The 21,252-nt window shown below is 38.1% G+C and overlaps 1 protein-coding gene across 2 annotated transcripts in view; it reads right to left on the bottom strand.

The window, feature by feature from the left end:
• Positions 1–21,252, bottom strand: part of bbox1 (butyrobetaine (gamma), 2-oxoglutarate dioxygenase (gamma-butyrobetaine hydroxylase) 1) — a 37,137-nt gene that overhangs the window by 6,523 nt on the left and 9,362 nt on the right. For both annotated transcript variants that reach the window (XM_077591231.1, XM_077591225.1), the window contains one exon: positions 870–1,068. In XM_077591231.1, coding sequence (XP_077447357.1) covers positions 870–1,068 — 199 coding nt within the window. The remainder of the gene's footprint in view (positions 1–869; positions 1,069–21,252) is intronic.

Here is a 21,252-nt window from a genome sequence, read left to right as displayed (position 1 = left end):
GCGAGAAAAGATTCTTCTTGAGAAGAAGGTGGACAGGAGTCTTAAGAATCTCCTCACTGCACTTTATAGTGTAAAGAGGATTGTTTCCATTGGTTATGGGGTATCAGGTTTTTGGGGTGTACTAGCTTTGCCTTTTGATTTCAACCCATTTTTCATCTGCGAATCTGTACCAATGTGTGGAGTTCAGAGAAGAACAGGTTGGCTAAAAAGTAGACTACGATGGGAAACTATTGCACAACAATCATTTTGTCTAAGAAAAATCCCCCAAAATTGACCATATTGTTTGGTCAAACTTTTAACAATTTATCCTTCTACTACCTCGGGCGACGGATTGGCCATTCATACAATATTATTATTATACAATATTTGTTGAGAATAAGATACAAGTGCAAATGAGAAGCAATCACTCAAGTTTTAACGATGACAAACAGACGACTCTACACCACGGTTTCTGGCAGTGGAAATGTACCATGTTCCAAAGTTCTATTTTTACTGGGTGCTCCAGGTAATTCTTCTGGTCTAAAACATCTGTCACGATGTTGGATTGTTTTTCCTTTTGTCTGTCTTTGCGTAACAAACCAATGTGGTGAACTCAAACAACTTTAAAAGGCCGCCGGATTCACTTGTAGCGTTTCAGAAGGAACCACTGGACAGAGTGCACATTGTTCTCATCATCAAAGTGGTGAAAGAATCGTTGACACATATTTACCACATGGGTTTAGGAGTCCTTGAGCAGAATTAAATTAAAATTGTGTTTTATTCTTCAGGGCCTTTGGCTGAACTCTGGCCTGATCTTGCTTAAGTGGAGGATTTAGCGATTATATTGTTTATTTAACAGTAGCTTGGCCCGAAACGTCACGGGCTCTTACCCGTAGAATGTCAGCCTCAGATAACCGATCCTTTCAGCCAGTCTGCCCACACAGCCTTTCTCTGCCGGAGCCCCCTTCAGGTAGACAATACCAACCCGCCTCAGCGCCACAAGCCACGCCAGCGCAGCCTTGTCATCATGAAGGACATCCTGGTAGTTGCTAGTGGGAATTCGCAGCTTGCTGTCCCAGTAATAGCGCTCTGAGAAAAACAAAAACACATCAAAGAAACTTAGTTGGAATGATAATTATGCTTTGTTCCATGAATGTGTACAAAACAAAAGGGAATTTTCATCTGTTAAAATGGAAAGATACAATATGGAAACAATTATCCAACCATCTGTCTTAATACAAAACGTCCTCAGTTGTGGCCTTTACCAGCAGACCTAGGACAAGAATCTGGGTACATATTCATTCATTTTCTGTACCGCTTATCCTCACAAAGGCCACGGGGGGTGCTGGAGCCCATCCCAGCCAACTATGGGCACAAGGTGGGGCACACCCTGAAATGCTGGCCAGCCAATTGCAGGCCACAAGGAGATGAACAACCATTCATGCACACACTCACATCTAGGGGCAATTTAGAATAATCAACCAGCCTACTCTACATGCTTTTGGGATTTGGGAGGAAACCAGAGTTCCGGGAGAAAACCCACACAAGCCTGGGGAGAAAATTCAAACTCCACACAGGAAGCTCCAAACCTGGGAACCCTCAATCTCAGAACGGTGATGCCAACATGCTAACAACTCGCCACTGAGCATATTGGACCCCTATTTACAGGAGGCATGAATTATAAATAGCCAACCATTCACACTTAGAAGAGTCAATTAAACACAGAACACCAGAACTGTGAAACATGCTGGGTACAAAATTACAACTAAAGATAAAAATAATAATACATAAACACACGACGCTTGAGAAAAAGTTTATTTTATGAACTTTCAAATTTCAGAAACAAAATGTCTGCGGCATATCATCTCTTCAACGATTCATTGGTGGAACTCCTGAATTATTCTACCAAATTTCAATTTGTTCCACTGTCTCATGCATATAATAGGTCAGATTAGTGTTTGTCATCTATATGATTTATGTTTTTATTAGACGCGTTCTTGCAAGTCATTCTACTTTGAAAATGAGCAGGTGTGTCAAACCACGTCTAATTATGCATGTAACTGCCCCGTCCATTCATTGCTGAGGAACAAGCTTGGGAAAAGGCAGTCAAACCAACACACGTTGATAAATGAGTTCAACCAATTCTTATTTCCGAAGCATTTTGGAACCGAAATGTTACCCTAGCTACATTTTGTGAATAATGAACCTGAACAGTACACAAGAAGTGGCTTGCTGACAGACGGTTGAGGATATGATAAAATTGTTTCCATTTAATGTAGATTATTACAATATTTTTCTACTTCTAAAAATCAAGTGAGACCCAAAATACAAAACTGACATTACATCAGAAATTCCTCTTTTTAGTTAGGGTGAAGAATGATGACATTGTGGCAAGGTTCACTGTGCGCAACAGTGACTTCAGGATTGCCTAGGGCCAACTTACTGATTGTTAAAAAAACATGTTAAAGTAGGCTAAATTTAACACAGCTGGATTTTATTTCTCTAGGCTACACACTGTCACAAAATAATTATAAAGGTAACTTTAATGAATTCATTTATTAAATAATTTATTAATTGGGTGGGGATAGTCTACAGCACCCCCACGACCCTCGTCAGAATAAACGGAAGGATAATAAGTGAATGTATTAATTAGGTTGGGATAGGCTGCGGTGACGCCCCACCCAAAGATGAATTACTCATGCTCATACTCTAAAAGGTTATAGAAATTAAGTGACTTTAAGTGTGTATATATGGAAGATCTTTGGGTTTCGGTTGTTGGGATGGGTGGACAGTTGGGGACTGGATAAGGTCAATAAATCTCCCTAAAATTAGTGTTTGGGGAGTCATATTTCTACTGATGTAGTAGATTACATGTCAAAGTGGCGGCCCGGGGGCCAAATCTGGTCCGTCGCATCATTTTGTGTGGCCCCGGAAAGTAAATCATGAGTGCCGACTTTTTGTTTTAGGATCAAATTAAAATGAAGAGTATAGATGTATATTAAATTTCCTGATTTTCCCCCTTTTAAATCAATAATTGTAATTTTTTAATCATTTTTTTCTGTGTTTTTAGTTCAAAAATCATTTTGTAAAATCTAAAAATATATTTAAAAAAAAAAGCTAAAATAAACATTGTTTTAGATATATAAAAAACTGAATATTCAAGGCTTTTAATCCATTTATAAAAAAATACATAAATATTATATCTAAAATGGTCCGGCCCGCATGAAATCAAGTTGATGTTAATGTGGCCCGCGAACCAACCCGAGTTTGACACCCTTGTAGTAGATGAAAGCATGGTTGGTACAGGTTTTTCTGCACACCAATAGGAAAACTGATCAAATGTTTCTTCATTATTTTGTTTGTTTATACTTGCGACCTATATGCATCTTAATACAACTTACCTACCAAAATTCTGTACAACCTTGCAGTGGGTATACAACCAACTAATTACAACGTATGCCCCTATTGGGAGATGCAACCATGTTTCCTCTGGAGGAATAAGTGGAAAATATTCTGCTACAAATTCACGCCGAAATAGTATACTGGGACATGCTCTAGTTTTCAGATTTAAAGGTGATGATAATTTAGAGCGAACCTGTTTCCAACACACGTCTTTGTGCATCTTATTCAGAGAGGATCATCTGAATCACATAACCTTGGTTATTTTAAGGACTTGACACATTGTTTTGTACAATCTTGGCTGCCAAAGATGATATGTGTATAATTGCCAGTGATGGATCAGCTAGTCCATTCTAGTTTTAGGACAAGTCTGTCTTTGTTATTCTAAACCCACTGCGGGAACATGCTTCATCTTCCTTTTCAGAGTCCCCACAGCAGGCAAGCACAGATGTCTCCTTGAGTTCAGTGTTGCATAGCAGGGGTTCTACAAGTGTCTTCTCAAACATCACCAGCAACCTCCCAAGAGTCAACTTTCCCTTGTAGATCAGTCAAGCACACTGTTTGCTCTCCTTTCTCCAGGATGACCTTAGAAAACTCCAGACAGTTTTACAAAGAATATTTCATTCCAAAACTTTTAACACTGTTTTTGGTAAAATTCAGCAACTCCTGTACTAAGCTCAGGCAAGCTGGAACTGTCATGTTCTTTCTATTTCTCCATCATTTCCCATAGGTGACGCATTAAGTTAGGTGGAGCAAGCAAGGAGACGCACACCTGGGAGGTATTGGTAACCAACTTTCTGTTTTAAGATCTCCACACAGGTGCCAGAAAATTCACCTACAATATTCGACAAAAGACACATAGCCTGGGGGAGAGCGGGGTATAAAACAAGCAGAGTTCCCAGGAAGATGGGAAAAAACTAAGGGAATTAGATTTTTTTTTTTAAAGGGAGTAGTACAAAAATGATAACTCAAGTAAAATATGATGCAAGACTGCAGTCGGCACCATGCATAGAAACAAAAGGAACGATCTGGCGACACACAATTACTGCAAAATTTGTGGCTAGTACAATATTGTCGTTTAGTAGGACTAGGCCCATGAGTGTAGTAACAACACTTCACACTGAGTTTACTTCTGTTTTAGGACCCACTTTAGAATGAAGTTGAAACCTGAACAGACACAACACATCTATCAGATAAAAGATACTTTTGCCTAATGTGCTCCTACAATATGCAGTAAAAGGAAAACCCTAAAAAAAGTCTGGTACAATTCTGTGCACAATAAATATAACAACAAAATGATTGACTTTTATCTGAGAGCTAGGTACATCTAGTGATATTCGTTAGCTATCAAAGTTCGTAAATGCAGAGCCATGTATCCCACGTGTTAGAAGTTACATGTAAAATGGTAGCTACTAAGTTAAAATAATAAAGTTTAATAGCCTTATGTTGTTGATATCTTAAGTGCCAAGTTTACATTAAAATGTATTTATTGACTTTTTTTCAATGTTTGAATTGCTTATTTGAGGCAGTTTCTGTGCAAATTTTGGATTAAAAACATTCTATAAAAAGAAGCTAATTGGTTCATTGTTTTATTCATTCATCGTTACGGTAAAGTTTTCTCTTTTGTATTTATAAAGCCTCATTAACAAGGCAAAAATATACCTTATCCAAATACATAGTTATTCAATTGAATTTTTGGTACAATACTTGACTAAAATATATTAATATCTGCAAAATCTACACGACGAAAGAATCACAAAATTAACACAATGGCTGACTATGGTTGGTGATCGTTGACGACATCCAGTCCATTTGAACTGAGAATGCTGGCAGTGAATTATTATGTTTCAATGCCACTGAAAGGGATAGACATTCAATCGATGAACTGGCAAGAGCTGTTCAAATGAAAGATAACGTTTCAAAGGCCTGCATTTTTCTACTCCGACGATGATACTCAGAAACCCATTCATGTGATTAATGCATATTATAGATCAATGTAAAACAATATTGATGCAGCTTGAATCATTTCAAGCTGTATTATAAAATTACTTTCCATATTTTACCGTTTTGTGCTGAAGTAATGAGGCTTGGGTCATAAAATCCACCCTGGAGTGATGCTGATGAAATGGATAAGAAGCATCCTCAATTGAAGCTGAGAAGAGCAGCAGAGCATCCCCAATCTCTTAAACGTGCATCACTACCTTGAGAACACATTATCCTCCAAGGGCGAATTCTTAGGTGTAGTATTCTTGTCTGCTGAACAATAGTCAATATACTTTTTTTATTTTTTATTCATACAGTTAAACACTAGTAATAATGTCCATCATTTTGTTCGAAATAAAAATAGAGAAGGTATATATAAATAAAAATAAATATAAATATTTAATACCCAAGACAACCTGGCGGTTGAGTGGTTAGCGAGTTCTGAGGTCCTAAGTTCAATTCCAGGTTGGTCCACCTGCGTGGGTTTCTTCTGGGTACTCCGGTTTCATTCTAAGGACATGCATGGTAGGCTGGTTGGGCACTCTAAATTCCCCCTAGGTATGAGTGTGAGCTTGAATGGTTGTCTGTCTACTCGTGCCCTGTGATCAGCTGGCCACCGATTAAGGGGGTCCCTCGCAACGTGACTGAAAGTGATCTGGCATAGGCTCCAGCACCCCGCGCAACCCTTGTGAAGATAAAGCGGTCCAGAAAATGAATGAATGAATAATACCCAAGTACAACCTAATATTGATTGACTAATGTCCTTGAAACTAAGGCCTTTTTAGACATTGCTACTGAAAGCAATTGAATTCGACAGGCATACTGAGAGAAATCAGCAAGCTTCTTTCACATAGACAAATGGAAAAATTTAGCCCACTGCTATAAACCCATCTGGTTACACAGCTTTTTCCATAAAGCCACTCTCCAATGACTTCCACACAACAGCTGCAAAACATATTGCTGGTAAGAGAACAATTTAAGTACCTAGATGTTGTACCTGGCTGACGTCTAAAGCTCTTCCACGCATGTATATTTTCAGAGGCTTTCAAATGCCTGCATTGCAAACGGACTGCTAAGCAAATGCCTGCAGGGGACTGGCGCTTTGTGAGGGGAGCCTGCAGGAATCTGAAATTTCTTCTGGATGTGAAATTGCAGGGCCTCATACTGAAAGGATGGTAGAAGTGCCACACTAGTAAAAAAAACAGTGACTACATGGCTGTCAGATGTCACTGCGCAGTATCTTCACATTCCATTTCTGGCAGCACAATTCAAAGGATCAGCAACTAGGCTTGTGAAAGCAAAAGACAAAGTTGGCCAAATGCAATACCTGATTGTAAACATTTGTTATACTCTTGCGAAACGAAGCTTGGATGTAGCCCATAATGTGACAAAGAAGCTACTACTTTACTCACCCATGCATGTTGCATCTCATATAATTAGAAAATGGTATAAAAAATTAAAAAATACTTAAAATACGTTTTGTACCTCACCCTCTCAGTTAGCTGCAACACACTCCAGCACCCTGTGACCATTGTAAGTATAAGCGGTACAGACGGGATACAGGGAGGATATTGGTTTCCGAAATGCTTAGGGATTACTTTCAAAATAAATTGAATTGATTAATATATTCATCTGAGGATTTACGGCTTTGCATGTCATTAAGCCGCCTTGTCAATCAGTTAGACTGTGGGTAAATCGAATGCATAAAGTGGGAAGGTACTTGCCTAATTGCGTGATGATGTCACGTTACACCAACAGCCATTTCAACTCCAATCCTTTGGAGGGAGGTTTCAAAATGCAAATACAACCCACATAGGTGGTAACCTTCACCCAGGCCACAGTCATTTTGAACTGCAGTATTATATTCATGAAGTACCGTATTTTCTCGCATATACTCCATATTTGTGGCTCCAAAAAATGATGAGTGAATCGAGGGTACGGCTTATAAGCGCACAAATTAGATTTGATATGCACGAAACTGGAAGGGGACAAGGACGAAACGCCATAAAATGGAGAAAAGATAAACAGATAAAACGCGTAACAAAATTTATTTGGACGTCTATGAAAGAAATTCAAGAAAAAAAAACTTATGTTGCATAAAATATGAAAAAACTCACTTTCTTGTGCCTACCATCGCTCGCTCAGGGCGTGGCCATCTCACCTAGGGATGAAAAACTAGACTGCTGCGGACACTGTTTGTACTCCTCACGTGACTTCCTTTTTGAATTTGTTCATGCGCAGGCAACACCCTTTAGGAATTTGCAATCAGGCAGACGATCCTTTCGATTGATACAGTATCTCAGAAATGCTACGTGCAATGATTTTTCTTCAGATTTTCCCTTCAAAGTAACAGATTTGTACTTCCTATTAAAACCATGAATATGAAGGTGAAAATTGAGAATCAGAGGGAGTCTTATACGAGAGAAATTGTAAAATTCAATGATTTTAAGGCAATTTTAAGGGTACGGCTTATACGCGGAGGCGGGTAATATGCGAGAAAATACGGTAGTTGGATATGAAAAAGGAATTTGGTGGAAAGTCCCATATAAGGAAAGAAGCGTTGCTTGCAGCGGTCCTGTCCAAAAGAAACTTCTTTACTGAAGTTGAAGATTTCCTTTGAACAAACAGGCAGACTTTGGCTAAAAGAAAAGGACGCTAGCTTCGCAGCAAACTTACATCGAATCCCGAGGCTAAACTCAATCAAATTATGTTGTGTTGTGTGTTGAAAAAGGCCAACAGATGGAGATTGGGTAAACACAGTTAAATAACAAATATATGTACCAATTAAGTTTGAGTGGCCAGATGTGCCGTATAGGGTAGTATACTTATACAATGGCCAATAAATTATTAGCGCTGTTTCCTTATGGCCAAAAGGTGCATTTTCGATTCCTATTTATTGTGCACTAAACAGCATCCTGTTGTTATCAGTTGGGAGCGAATACAAAGTAGTCGGGGAACTTTTTCCTCATTTCCTCAAATATTTTGCCAATAAGGTTCGCCATAATACATTCTAGAAGGCCAGGGGTATATGAGAAAAATCTTTGTCACGAGAAAAAGATGTATCAGTCGATAATTTTCATGATAACTATTCCATCTTTTGTCTTTCAGATTTGAAACATCAAACTTATCTGAATAAGTAAATAAATTACTTCCCTCATTATTCAGTTATGAAAGTAACTACGTTACCATACTTTAAAAAGAGTATATACGATTTGATGATGTTAAAAAGTGTTTTTGTTGTTCTGTTTTGAATAAAGATAAGACAACTCTCTCCTTACACTATGAAAAGTAATAAATAATAAAACCTGCATAAATTTTGACAAGCATCTTTACATTTGTAAATATGCCTTGAAACCAAAAGTTGCTGTGCAATATGAAACAAATAACATAATCAACTGAAGACCTCCTCACCAAAAAGTTATAAATTTTTGCAACATTTTCATAACATGGGGTAACTCCTTGATATCAAGTAAAAAATAATTTAAACAAAAAAAACATAAAGAAATCCTATCCGTGTGTTTGTTTAGAAAAGGAAATAATGTGGAGCCCTGCCGAGGTTCAGTCAATCGTGTTTGGTCTCAGTGTGACTCATGTGCGTTCATAAGTACAGAAAAAGTATACAGCAGGGAGACTTCACTTGCATTTTTTTAGTAGGTAGGCTCGGTATTGTCCTGCATCTCATAATCAATCATTTTTGCTGTTACAGTCCTTCCGCTTTCATGCTCTGAGTGTGCTAACCATGCGAAATGATTAGCTGGTCTTCACCAACTTCTTCTACTGAATGTTGGTCTGGAACTAGCGTTCACGTCGCATCAGTGCTCATATTCTTTGTGGTGTTTGGGTGTTGTAATTGCATTTATATTTAACAACCTTTCTTAAAAATGTTTATTACTATAATTGACAAAAATATTTTGACGATAATTACCGTTATCCTTTTATCACCCAGGTCTACATTCTAATTTTTAACTTTGTCAAAATAGTACTTTTTTTCAGCGCTGAATTTTGGGTTTTTATATTTTTTATGCAAATTGTTATTATCTGGATTACAAGAAGCAAAGGTTTATAATCTATCAATTCGTGCTTTTTATTTTCTGCAACGGCTTAACAAAAAAATAATGGACTTCTTGGCGATGTTCTAATTTTTTTAGAGCCACTTGTACAGTAGTATATCAACATTGACTGTAACAGATGACTACAGAATTTGCTGTGAGAAATTTCCACCACATGGATGTAAAGGCAGACAGATCAAAGGAACGAAAAGAAATTTGTATGATTATAGGTCTTCTGATCATGGAATTACTTCTTAGCACCAACAGATGTTCGGCTATATACAAACAAATGACAAGTACATCTTTGTGTTCACTGCCGTCAATTTAAGAAAACAACATGACTTACATAATTGCGGAGCTGCAAGTAATTTCCTGCTGAGTGCACTGCACTTGTGGCATAGGAAAAAGTGGCTAGACATGGATTAAATAAAGCAATGCGAATGAAAAAATGGGTAGGAAAAAAATGGAGATTAAATCAACGCTTTCCTCCTCATCTGAGAAGGCCTGTGTGTCCAGTCACCGAAGAATCCACTTTGCTGTCTTTTGCATAGTTTCCAGCTGTGGTGGGCTGAGAGGCCATGTCAAAATTCATATGCTTGTTTTTTGCTTACATGTCTGTTTTCAGAGAGAACAAACGAGTGTGTGCATGTGTGTTTGTGCTCATTCATATAAACCCCTAGGGATTTGACAGAAAGGAATGACTGCAGAGGCGCATTTTTGAAAAGACAGTAACAACCTGACAAGATAGTATGCATACATAACTCCCTCACCCTAAAATGTGGTTCGCAACAGTGGCTTTTCCAGAGATGGAAATCTGAATCTGTGGATCCAGTGGTTGTCAGGTAGCTCAAGGCATTGTACTCATTGTGTTCTGTTGAAGCCTAGAGGGCTGTGTCACCTCCTATGCAGCTCCCAGAGTAACTTTGTTTTGACTGGAGTGTGTTTTATCACAAAGCTGCCATCATTTGAATGGCCACATGTGGAATGCACACATGGTAGCTTTGTTCAGATGGGACTATACTAGAATTTTAGAAAGCATAACTACTTGTTACTGAATTAACATATTTTTTTACCAAGTAGTTACTTATAAAGTAACATTGTAATCAAATAATAATTCATTGATGAGATGCAAGCAGAAATAAATGATACAAAAAGTTCGCCTGTCTCTTCTTTCTCAAGAGCTGTCGAGGAATTGAGCCGTTGACACTAGTACAGTGAGGTTTATTCAAGCAGAAAATCCCATTTATAATTGAGATCGTTGCAAACAAATGACTATGTGGCTGCATGAAAAGTGTTCTTCAGGGAAAGCACCCACTTAACGAGTATCCTGCCAAGATGTATCTCAGTTGCTTAGCAATTCACTCTAAATCGGCTTGAAAACCTTGCTAAAAGACAAGTTCATTTTACACATCGACGTTCAGAAAATTTATCCCTCTGAATTCTTTTGGCACTGCTCGCACTGTGGCACAGGCTATTGGTTTCAGAGCCAGCCATTTCCAGTCCCAAGAAAAGATAACATATTGGCTGCAGTAAGAAAAACTATGCTAAACAAATCAAACAAGTGATTTGGGACAACCCCAAAGACCACACACAGCAAAATTAAGAGGATTTAATTTAAAAAAAACTAACCTGATAATAAATATTGTATAAGAATAAATATATACAGACGCTCCCCTACTTACGAACGCAATTGGTTCCGAGCGATTGTTCATAAGTTGAATTTGTTTGTAAGTTGATTCAGTGCTATATTTTGTATTATAATTTATGTTTAAGGCCGATATAAGTATATTGAAGGTTTATATAAGTGCATTTGTATGTTTAAGGCTTGTATAAGTAACACACATTGGTTTGTACTGAAAAAAATAATAATAATAATAAAATGGAGAGAATATGTACAGTACTGTAGAGAGAGAGAGAGATTTATGTATTAGAAACTGGCCAAAAGAAGCGACCTAATGACGATTGCACAGTTTTATTCTTTTTTTCATCATAAATGATGCGGTAGCACTGTATGGCATCATTCAATTTATTTGCAAACTTTGTGCAACGTTCAATATTTGGGTCCTGCTGCTCAATCTTTCTGTTTATAAATGGTACTGACGGTCGAACGATTCAATACCCGTGAAACGCTCACCACTCTCACGCGCATCAAGCTTCGTTATTATTGCCACTCGTTTCAAATGAAATGGCTTGCCTCTTCCTTGCAACTCCCCCAATAGAAGCCTTTAGCTTTTTACCAACCATATTCAATATTGGATGCATGAGATATTTAATGATACAAATGAAAAGGGTTCTTTGCACACTGGAGATACATTCACGCACTTCCGCATTGCAACGAAGAAGAAGGTAGATGCTGGGTGAGCTGAGCTCTCACAGCACCAGGCGTCGGTATTAGCGGCGGAAAGAAGTACTACTCCGAAAAAGTCGCGAAATACAAAATTGGACTTGCGAACATTTTTGGACTTAAACGCAATTTGCAGACATGTTCGTATGTACCGTTGTTCGTAAGTAGGGGAGCGTCAGTATATAGTAAGGCTTTTTTCTTTAAAAAATCGACATAGTATAGTAAGGCTAAGAAAGTCGGAGAATAAATCTGACTTCTGATTCTTCTCCTAGTTATTGCTGTGGTCCAGTGGCAAAAATATTGTTTCAGAACTTGAGGTGGGAATCAGGAGTGAGTTCAATTCCACTCTTTGCAATTCACAAATTGTTTATTGAGGTAATGAAAAGGATAAATATAACTTCCAATCACTTCATTTCAGAAGTCACTGTGATCCAGTTGCAAAGACAAACAGTCAGAACTTCTGGTGGACTCAAGTTCAAATCAGGAGTGAGTTCAATTCCCCTCTTTGCAATTCTCAAATTGTTTATTGAGGTAATGAAAAGGATAGGTATAACTTCCAATCACCTCATTTCAGAAGTCACTGTGGTCCAGTGGCAAAGACAATGGGTCAGAACTTCAGGTGGACTCAAGTTCAAATCAGGAATGAGTTCAATTCTACTCTTTGCAATTCTCAAATTGTTTATTGAGGTAATGAAAAGGATAGATATAACTTCCAATCACATCATTTCAGAAGTCACTGTGGTCCAGTGGCAAAGATAATGGGTCAGAACGTCAGGTGGACTCAAGTTCAAATCAGGAATGAGTTCAATTCCACTCTTTGCAATTCTCAAATTGTTTATTGAGGTAATGAAAAGGATAGATATAACTTCCAATCACATCATTTCAGAAGTCGCTGTGGTCCAGTGGCAAAGACAATGGGTCAGAACTTCAGGTGAACTCAAGTTCAAATCAGGAATGAGTTCAATTCCACTCTTTACAATTCTCAAATTGTTTATTGAGGTAATGAAAAGGATAGATATAACTTCCAATCACATCATTTCAGAAGTCACTGTGGTCCAGTGGCAAAGACAATGGGTCAAAATTTAAGGTGGACACAAGTTCAAATCAGGAGTGAGTTCAATTCCACTCTTTGCAATTCTCAAATTGTTTATTTGGTAATGAAAAGGATAAATATAACTTCCAATCATGTATAGGCGGGCCGCCTCGTGGTGTAGTGGGTTAGTCACCTGCCTGCGACGTGGGTGTCGATGGTTCACGTCCCGGTGTCGCCAGTCAACGACTGTATGGTGTCGGCAGTCGGCCGAAGGCCGACTGTCGAACACCACCAGGAACCCCCCCCTCCCAACTGTCTTCCGGTCAGCCGAAGGCTGACCGGAAATATTGTTTTGCTGAAAAAAATGACTAAGTCTTTATTTGAATGAAAAAAGGATTACCCCTTTACTGAACTACTAGTGTAGTGATTAGTCAAACGAGAGCGGGATTCAAACCCCATCTCCCACATGGCAGTCAAACCCACTAACTTGAGGTCTGTCTGACCCATTGTCTTTGCCACTGGACCACAGTGACTTCTGAAATGAGATGATTGGAAGTTATATTTATCATTTTCATCACCTCAATAAACAATTTGAGATTTGCAAAGAGTGGACTTGAACTCACTCCAGATTTGAACCTGTGTCCAACTTCAATTTCAACCCATTGTTCTTGCCACTGGACCACAGTGTCTTCTGAAATGATATGATTGGAAGTTATATTTATCCTTTTAATTACCTCAATAAACAATTTGAGAATTGAAAAGAGTGGACTCAAACTCACCCCTGATTTGAACTTGAGTCCACCTGAAGTTCTGACCCATTGTCTTTTCCACTGCACCACTGTAAAGTTGGAAGTTGTATTTATCCTTTTCATTACCTCAATAAACAATTTGAGAATTGCAACAAGTGGAATTGAACTCACTCCTGATTCCCCCCTCATGTTCCCAATGATTTTGCCAGTGGACCACAGCAACAACTAGAAGGTGAAGAATCAGAAGTCAGATTTATTCTCCGACTCTCTTAGCCTTACTTGCTATGTCATTTTTTAAAGAAAAAAAGCCTTACTATACTACGTCGTTTTTTTAAGAAAAGAAGCCTTACTATACAATATCGTTTTTTATGAAAAAAAGGCTTCCTCTACTATGTCGTTTTTCAAGAAAAAAAGCCATGCTATACTATGTCGTTTTTTAGGGAAAAAAGCCTTACTATACTATGTCGTTTTTCAAGAAAAAAAGCCATGCTATACTATGTCGTTTTTTAGGAAAAAAAGCCTTACTATACTATGTCGTTTTTTAAAGGAAAAAAGCCATACTATACCATGTCGTTTTTTAGGGGGGAAAGCCATACTATACTATGTCGTTTTTTAGGGGGGAAAGCCATACTATACTATGTCGTTTTTTAGGGAAAAAGCCTTCCTCTACTATGTCGTTTTTCAAGAAAAAAAGCCATGCTATACTATGTCGTTTTTTTAGGGGAAAAAGCCATACTATACTATGTCGTTTTTTTAAGAAAAAAAGCCTTACTATACTATGTCGTTTTTTAAGAAAAAAAGCCTTACTATACATGGTCTTTTTTAAACAAAAAAGCCTTACTATACATGGTCATTTTTTAAGAAAAAAGCCTTACTATACATCAGGGGTCACCAAACTACGGCCCGCGGGCCGGATACGGCCCGCCGGCACATTTGGACCGGCCCTCTGAACAATACCAGAGACGCTATCGGAATGTTTTTTTTTTTTTTTTTTTTTTTTGAATTTTTTTTTTTTTTTTTTTTTTTTGGGGGGGGGGGATGCGGCCCGCCGGCACATTTGGACCGGCCCTCTGAACAATACCAGAGACGCTATCGGATTTTTTTTCCTATTTGGCCTTGAAGACTGGGACATTTTAATCTTGTGTTTGGTTCATTGCACCCCTGCTGAGCCCACAAATCATCCCAGTGAAGCGGGGCTTCGCATTGCTTCTTTGGTGACACGCGCGGGGAGAGTGTTTCCCTTTGATGCATGCGGGCACGTCCACCGTTGCATGCACGAGCAGTGTTACCGAGACATCTGGACGATCGCAGGTGAGGGCGGAGCCCTGGGACCATCGCGGACTATTCAAGCATATTAAAACTGCAACCTGTTTGAGAACGGAATAATGGCGAAAAAGTTGATTTAGAATGCAGGATATTTAACCTGGAGTGGACAAACGATTATTTTTTTGTTCAATGCAAAGAAAAGGCTGTTTGTCTCATTTGTCAAGAGACGGTGGCGGTATTCAAAGAATACAATCTTTGCCGACACTATGAATCCCGTCACAAAGACAAGTACGATAGATTGCAAGGCCAAATACGAGCAGACAAACTCTCAAAGCGAAAAAGTGGACTACTATCTCAGCAGAACCAGGCATCCGTTCGGGCCAGCTTTTGGGTTGCTAAATTGATAGCAAGCAGCGGTAAGCCTTTCACTGACGGAGAGTTTGTTAAGAAATGTATGGATACTGTCGCGGAGGAGGTGTGTCCCGAGAAGAAAGATGCATTTAATGCCGTAAGTCTGTCGGTGAGTACAATGACCAGACGCGTTGAAGAAATCGGGAGTAATGTATATGCCCAGCTGCAGCAGAAGACGAAATAATTTGACTTTTTTTCATTAGCACTGGATGAAAGCACGGACGTGCAAGACAGCGCAACTGCTCATTTTTATTCGTGGAGTTAGCGCAAACTTTGAGATTTGCGAGGATCTGGCAGCCCTCCAAAGTCTCAAAGGGACTACAATGGGAGAGGATATTTTTGACAAAGTGTGCCAAACCATGGAGAAGTTGGACCTGGACTGGTCAAAGCTAGCTAGCATCACGACTGACGGGGCTCCTAGCATGGTGGCCGAAACTCGCGGTCTAATAATGGGACGCATGAACCGGGAGTTGGAAAAAAGGGGTCTCACCGCCCCGCTACGAGTCCACTGCCAAATTCAACACCAAGCACTGTGCTGCAAAATGTTGACGTGGGATTCTGTAATGACGGTTGTGGTGTCGTGCATAAACTTCAGAGCAAAGGGAGAAGATTGTGCATGGCACAACAGAAAGTTAATGTTCCATGGCTTTTTCTGTTACAAACTGACACCGGCCCCCCATCAGAGAAGGGAAAAGTTATGTGGCCCTCACAAGAAAAAGTTTGGGGACCCCTGCTATACATGGTCTTTTTTGTAAATAAAAAGCCTTACTATACTATGTCGTTTTTAAAGACAAAAAAGCCTTACTATACTGTGTCGTTTTTAAAGAAAATAAGCCTTACTATACTATGTCGTCTTTAAAGAAAAAAGCCTATACTATGTTGTTTTTTAAGAAAAAAGCCTTACTATACTATGTCGTTTTTTACGAAAAAAAGCCTTACAATACTATGTCGTTTTTTTAAAAGAAAAAAGCCTTACAATACTATGTCATTTTTTAAGAAAAAAAGCCTTACTATACTATGTCGTCTTTTAAGAAAAACGCTTTACTGTACATGGTCGTTTTTTTAAAATAAAAAAGCCTTACTATACATGGTCATTTTTTAATAAAAACCCTTAATATACATGGTCATTTTTAAAGAAAAAAGCCTGACTATATATACATAGTATTGATTTTTTAAACAAATAAAAGCTTTACTTTACATAGAACACTTTTTTTTAAAGAAAAAGCCTTACGATGTCCAGCCATTCAAGTCATTTTGCATGTCAGCTTTACGTTTGTACAAAATCTCGGGTATTCTTTGCTCAGTTATGAAGCACGTCTAATAAGATGAATAAATATTTGACATTATCGTCGACAAGGAAACAGAGTGTCGCCAAACTTTCGTCAAAACATATAAACGCTCCCCTACTTACGAACGCAATTGGTTCCGAGCGATTGTTCATAAGTTGAATTTGTTTGTAAGTTGATTCAGTGCTATATTTTGTATTATAATTTATGTTTAAGGCCGATATAAGTATATTGAAGGTTTATATAAGTGCATTTGTATGTTTAAGGCTTGTATAAGTAACACGCATTGGTTTGTACTGAAAAAAAAATCATTTAATAAAATGGAGAGAATATGTACAGTACTGTAGAGAGAGAGAGATTTATGTATTAGAAACTGGCCAAAAGAAGCGACCTAATGACGATTGCAGTTTTCTTCTTTTTTTCATCATAAATGATGCGGTAGCACTGTATGGCATCATTCAATTGATTTGCAAACTTTGTGCAACGTTCAATATTTGGGTCCTGCTGCTCGATCTTTCTGTTTATAAATGGTACTGACGGTCGAACGATTCAATGCCCGTGAAACGCTCACCACTCTCACGCGCATCAAGCTTCGTTATTATTGCCACTCGTTTCAAATGAAATGGCTTGCCTCTTCCTTGCAACTCCCTCAATAGAAGCCTTTAGCTTTTTACCAACCATATTCAATAATGGATGCATGAGATATTTCATGATACAAATGAAAAAGGTTCTTTGCACACTGGAGATACATTCACGCACTTCCGCATTGCAACGAAGAAGAAGGTAGATGCTGGGTGAGCTGAGCTCTCACAGCGCCAGGCGTCGGTATTAGCGGCGGAAAGAAGTACTACTCCGAAAAAGGCGCGAAATACAAACTTGGACTTGCGAACATTTTTGGACTTAAACGCAATTTGCAGACATGTTCGTATGTACCGTTGTTCGTAAGTTGAATGTTCGTAAGTAGGGGAGCGTCTGTATACGGTAATCCCTCGATTATCACGTCTTCACTTATCGCGAATTCAGTACTTGTGGGAAAAAAGTGAAAATCCACGCTGAAACTCGTAAGCGGAAGCCACTCTCGCTACTGGGAATCAGCACTGAAGAAAAAAAAAGTTATAATAGGGGTGACCCTACTTTGCGGTTTTTCAATGAACCGCAATATTCGAGGGATTACTATATATATATATAAAATCAGTCACTTAGTTCAGTACTTTGTCCAATCCCAACTGGTGCAAGCAGGATTGATCCCTCTTCGAAATGGTTAAAATGTACAGTTTGTTTTTGTCTAGGTCCAAACAATCACGCAGTCCTTTTTGAACAAATAAGAGAACTCCAACCTTCAGTTTGTTAATAAAGAGCCTTGAAGAAATCTAGTTATGATCCGCTGAAAGGGCAAATTAAGTGATTGTCAGCTCAGGGAGAACATGCAAGTTTTCCATCGTTAAAGCTCCACAGATATGCTTGAGATCCTTTGTTTTACAAAGATTGTGATGACACTAAAGACAAAATTCAGACCAGATGGGGAAAAAGGGAAACCACATACATATTTCGCGCGATGAATCAGCTTTTACTCAGCGCAGACATGAAATAAGTCAAGAGACTGAAACAAGGGAAGACTAGTTTTTCTCTCTGGAAGTGTTTTTGTGATAGAAGTTACTGGGTGCATGTGTATGAAAATATATCAAGTTTAAAAATATATTTAGTAAAAAGTAAAAAAACACCAATCTGGACTTGTTTAGACATGAGGGCATAAAAAATTCAAAGACAATTAGCATACCATCCAATTGATATTGGCTAAAAAGTCGACCTAAAAACTAAATTCCTTTTTCAAGCCACATATCCTTAGCAGGGTCATAGAGGTGCTGGACCCTATCCCAACTAATCATGGGAAGTAGGTCGGGTACACCCGGTATTGTTCCCAACCAACCACAGGCCACAATGAAAAACTTTGTGTGCAGTTTTACCCACTAACAATTTGGAGTGGTCAATAAGTCTAAACGCAGGTTTTGGGGAACTTGGAGGAAACTGGAGTACCTGGAGGAAACCCACACAGGCACAGAGAGAACATACGAATTACACACAAGAAGGCCAAAGCCCGAGTTTGAACCCTTAATCTCAGAATCATGCAGTGGACGTGCTAACCAGTCTTCACTCTCATTCCAATTCTCACAACTAAAATATAATTCCAAAATCCTGAATGCCAAAAATCTATTAAAAAAGCAGCAATGGATCGAAAAAGTAGGATTATTTTCCATGAACATTTGCATTACTACAGACCTTTAAGGCATATTGACTCATTTGTCATGATTATAACTCCAAGAAAATAACCAACGGATGCATAAATTATAGCCTTAGCCAAAGGTCAAATATTAAGCACATCTGGGAAGGGTTTCGCAAATTACCTTTTTGACTAAGTATGTGTCTTTACAGATAAGGAGCTGCACGACATAAACCTTTAGTGAAGCAGAATACGTCATCTTTCTACTTAGACATCAACAGCCTAAAGAGAAAAGCCACGACAAAGTATAACCCAAAATGAGTGAGTCATTCTGCAGCGAATTAAAATACGATTTAAAAAATTAATTGAGCGCAAATATTCATTTCAAGGACAAAATGTCATCTTGGTCTGATAGACATATGGCGTTACATCGTTGGGCATAAAAAATATCCATTAGTCTGACAAGCCACACAAGCCAGCAAATTAAGTAAATCCATAATGAGCATGATTCCACCGAACAAAAGCTGATTAGTCAGACAAACAAAAAGAACCTTATAAAGAACAGCAACATTCTGAAAAAAAAAGAATGCGCACTAACTTGAATGTTAAAAAGACGTAGACGTAAAAAGAGCATTTTGACTTCCTCAGTTGGGGAAACGAGGCAGTGAGACATACGGTGCATACTTGCTCTGGGATTTGTTCTTTTCCAGGAAAGGAAATACTGACAACGATGGGCTTGCGTTCTGGAAGAACATGCAGATCTTTTGTTGACCCTCACTTGAAATTAGTTTTCCATGTGGCAGAAAGGAAGTGCTCCCATAAATTACCTTCCCCGATCTAATCCTGAAAAAACACTATATGGGGGACTGCATTTTAATTGAGCTTTAAACCCACATTTTTATATTTCATTCAAACGCTAATTGAAACATCTAATTCAATGCTGTTGTCATATGGAAAATAGTTTGACAGATAGCACACAATTCTAGTGCATATAGAGACCATTAAGCCTGGGGTGTGGGATTTTAATATCTTTTCACCTCTTAATCAGTTTAGGACTGACATTTTATTATGAGGTATTCATATTGTAGATTTTCCATTTACTTGTAGCTTTTGTGATGAATGATTAAACTATCTCAAGTCTCAATCAAAAAAGCATTCTTTGCATAATTAGTAATCATTGATAAGATCCTACACATTGTGATTACATATACAATTTTATAGATCGTAAATTAATGTAGTTCATCGTGAATTACCTTAGCCACGTTCTTACCATTACTTGCCTTTAAACACATTGCTGAATACACAGCGTGGTGTACTAATTATCAGGTATAAATTGAAGTAACCTTTTAAAATAAAGTTATTTTAAGAATATCCAATTGGCACTTGGCTATCTCAGGGAGGAAGAAAGCCTGATAAATCAGAAATGTGTAATCAGAAAATTGTAACATTTGACATTTACTTACAAACTTTGAAACACTGTCAAATCATCTATAGAATAGAGATCTATGACTCAGTACAGGCACATTTTTTTCCATTTTAGAAGAAAAAAAAGGAGATACTCAATATTAGAAGCACATCCTCTTTTATCATTAACAATTTAACTCCAAATATTAGTGATTACAAGTCAATCATTTCATTACGTACTAACTATGCTACAAGGGGAAGCACTTGAGCAATACCAGCCAAAAATGGGCTCATGTCTAAGGGATGGTGGGTTATTTTGGTAGAGGATAAGAGGATGAAAACAAGTAAATAAATATTCAGCTTTAAAAAAAAAATCTGTAGTGTGTCAGGCTGTGTAAAGTGAGTGGATGTAAAACTAGATAATTTAAGGTCCTATGATTTCTAACACTTTTTTTTAATCATCCAAGCATAAGACTTTGTTTGACTCTAATAGTAATATGTGATATTATCTATCAAAAGAATATAATTTAAGTTTATATATGTGGATATATACAGTTTTAACACTTGTCAATTATATATACTGAACCCCAAAATGCTACTGCAGTCTGAATAAGTATAGAAAATGAATAAGCTGAAAAAGTCACCATCCCCAAAAATATTTTTTTTTATAGGAAAAGAACAAGAGATATACTAGTGCTCGCTGAATAGTCCTCAGAGTTGCAGTATCACATTGACCTTAAAGTGGCCTTTCCACTGAGTATCATAACTTTAAAGAATATTGTGAACAGGCACACTGGCCTTGAGTTCACTCAATGAGTGGGGGAAATAAATCCAACTATGAATAACGCTGGTGAGATTAGAAGGGAAAAACCTCTAGGAAAAAGCTGTTTATCATTAATTTTTCCATCTTCAACATGTTTTTTTCTCAGTGGAAGGAATTTGAATCTGGCTCCGGGAAAGATGTAATTAAGCCTTAAAAAGTGTGAATACGTCATTCTGCACTGCAGCATCTTTTTGAGGACATTTCCTCACGATCGTAGTTGAAATGAGCAATCACGCTCAATTGTTCAGCCTTTCCGATCCAAAGATAATAGTGAAGTCTGTGGTCTCCTGAATAGCTTGTCTATAATC

Source organism: Stigmatopora argus, chromosome 2 (assembly GCF_051989625.1).
Source record: "Stigmatopora argus isolate UIUO_Sarg chromosome 2, RoL_Sarg_1.0, whole genome shotgun sequence".
NCBI classification, from domain to species: Eukaryota; Metazoa; Chordata; class Actinopteri; order Syngnathiformes; family Syngnathidae; genus Stigmatopora; species Stigmatopora argus.
This window is presented reverse-complemented; position numbering and strand designations above follow the sequence as displayed.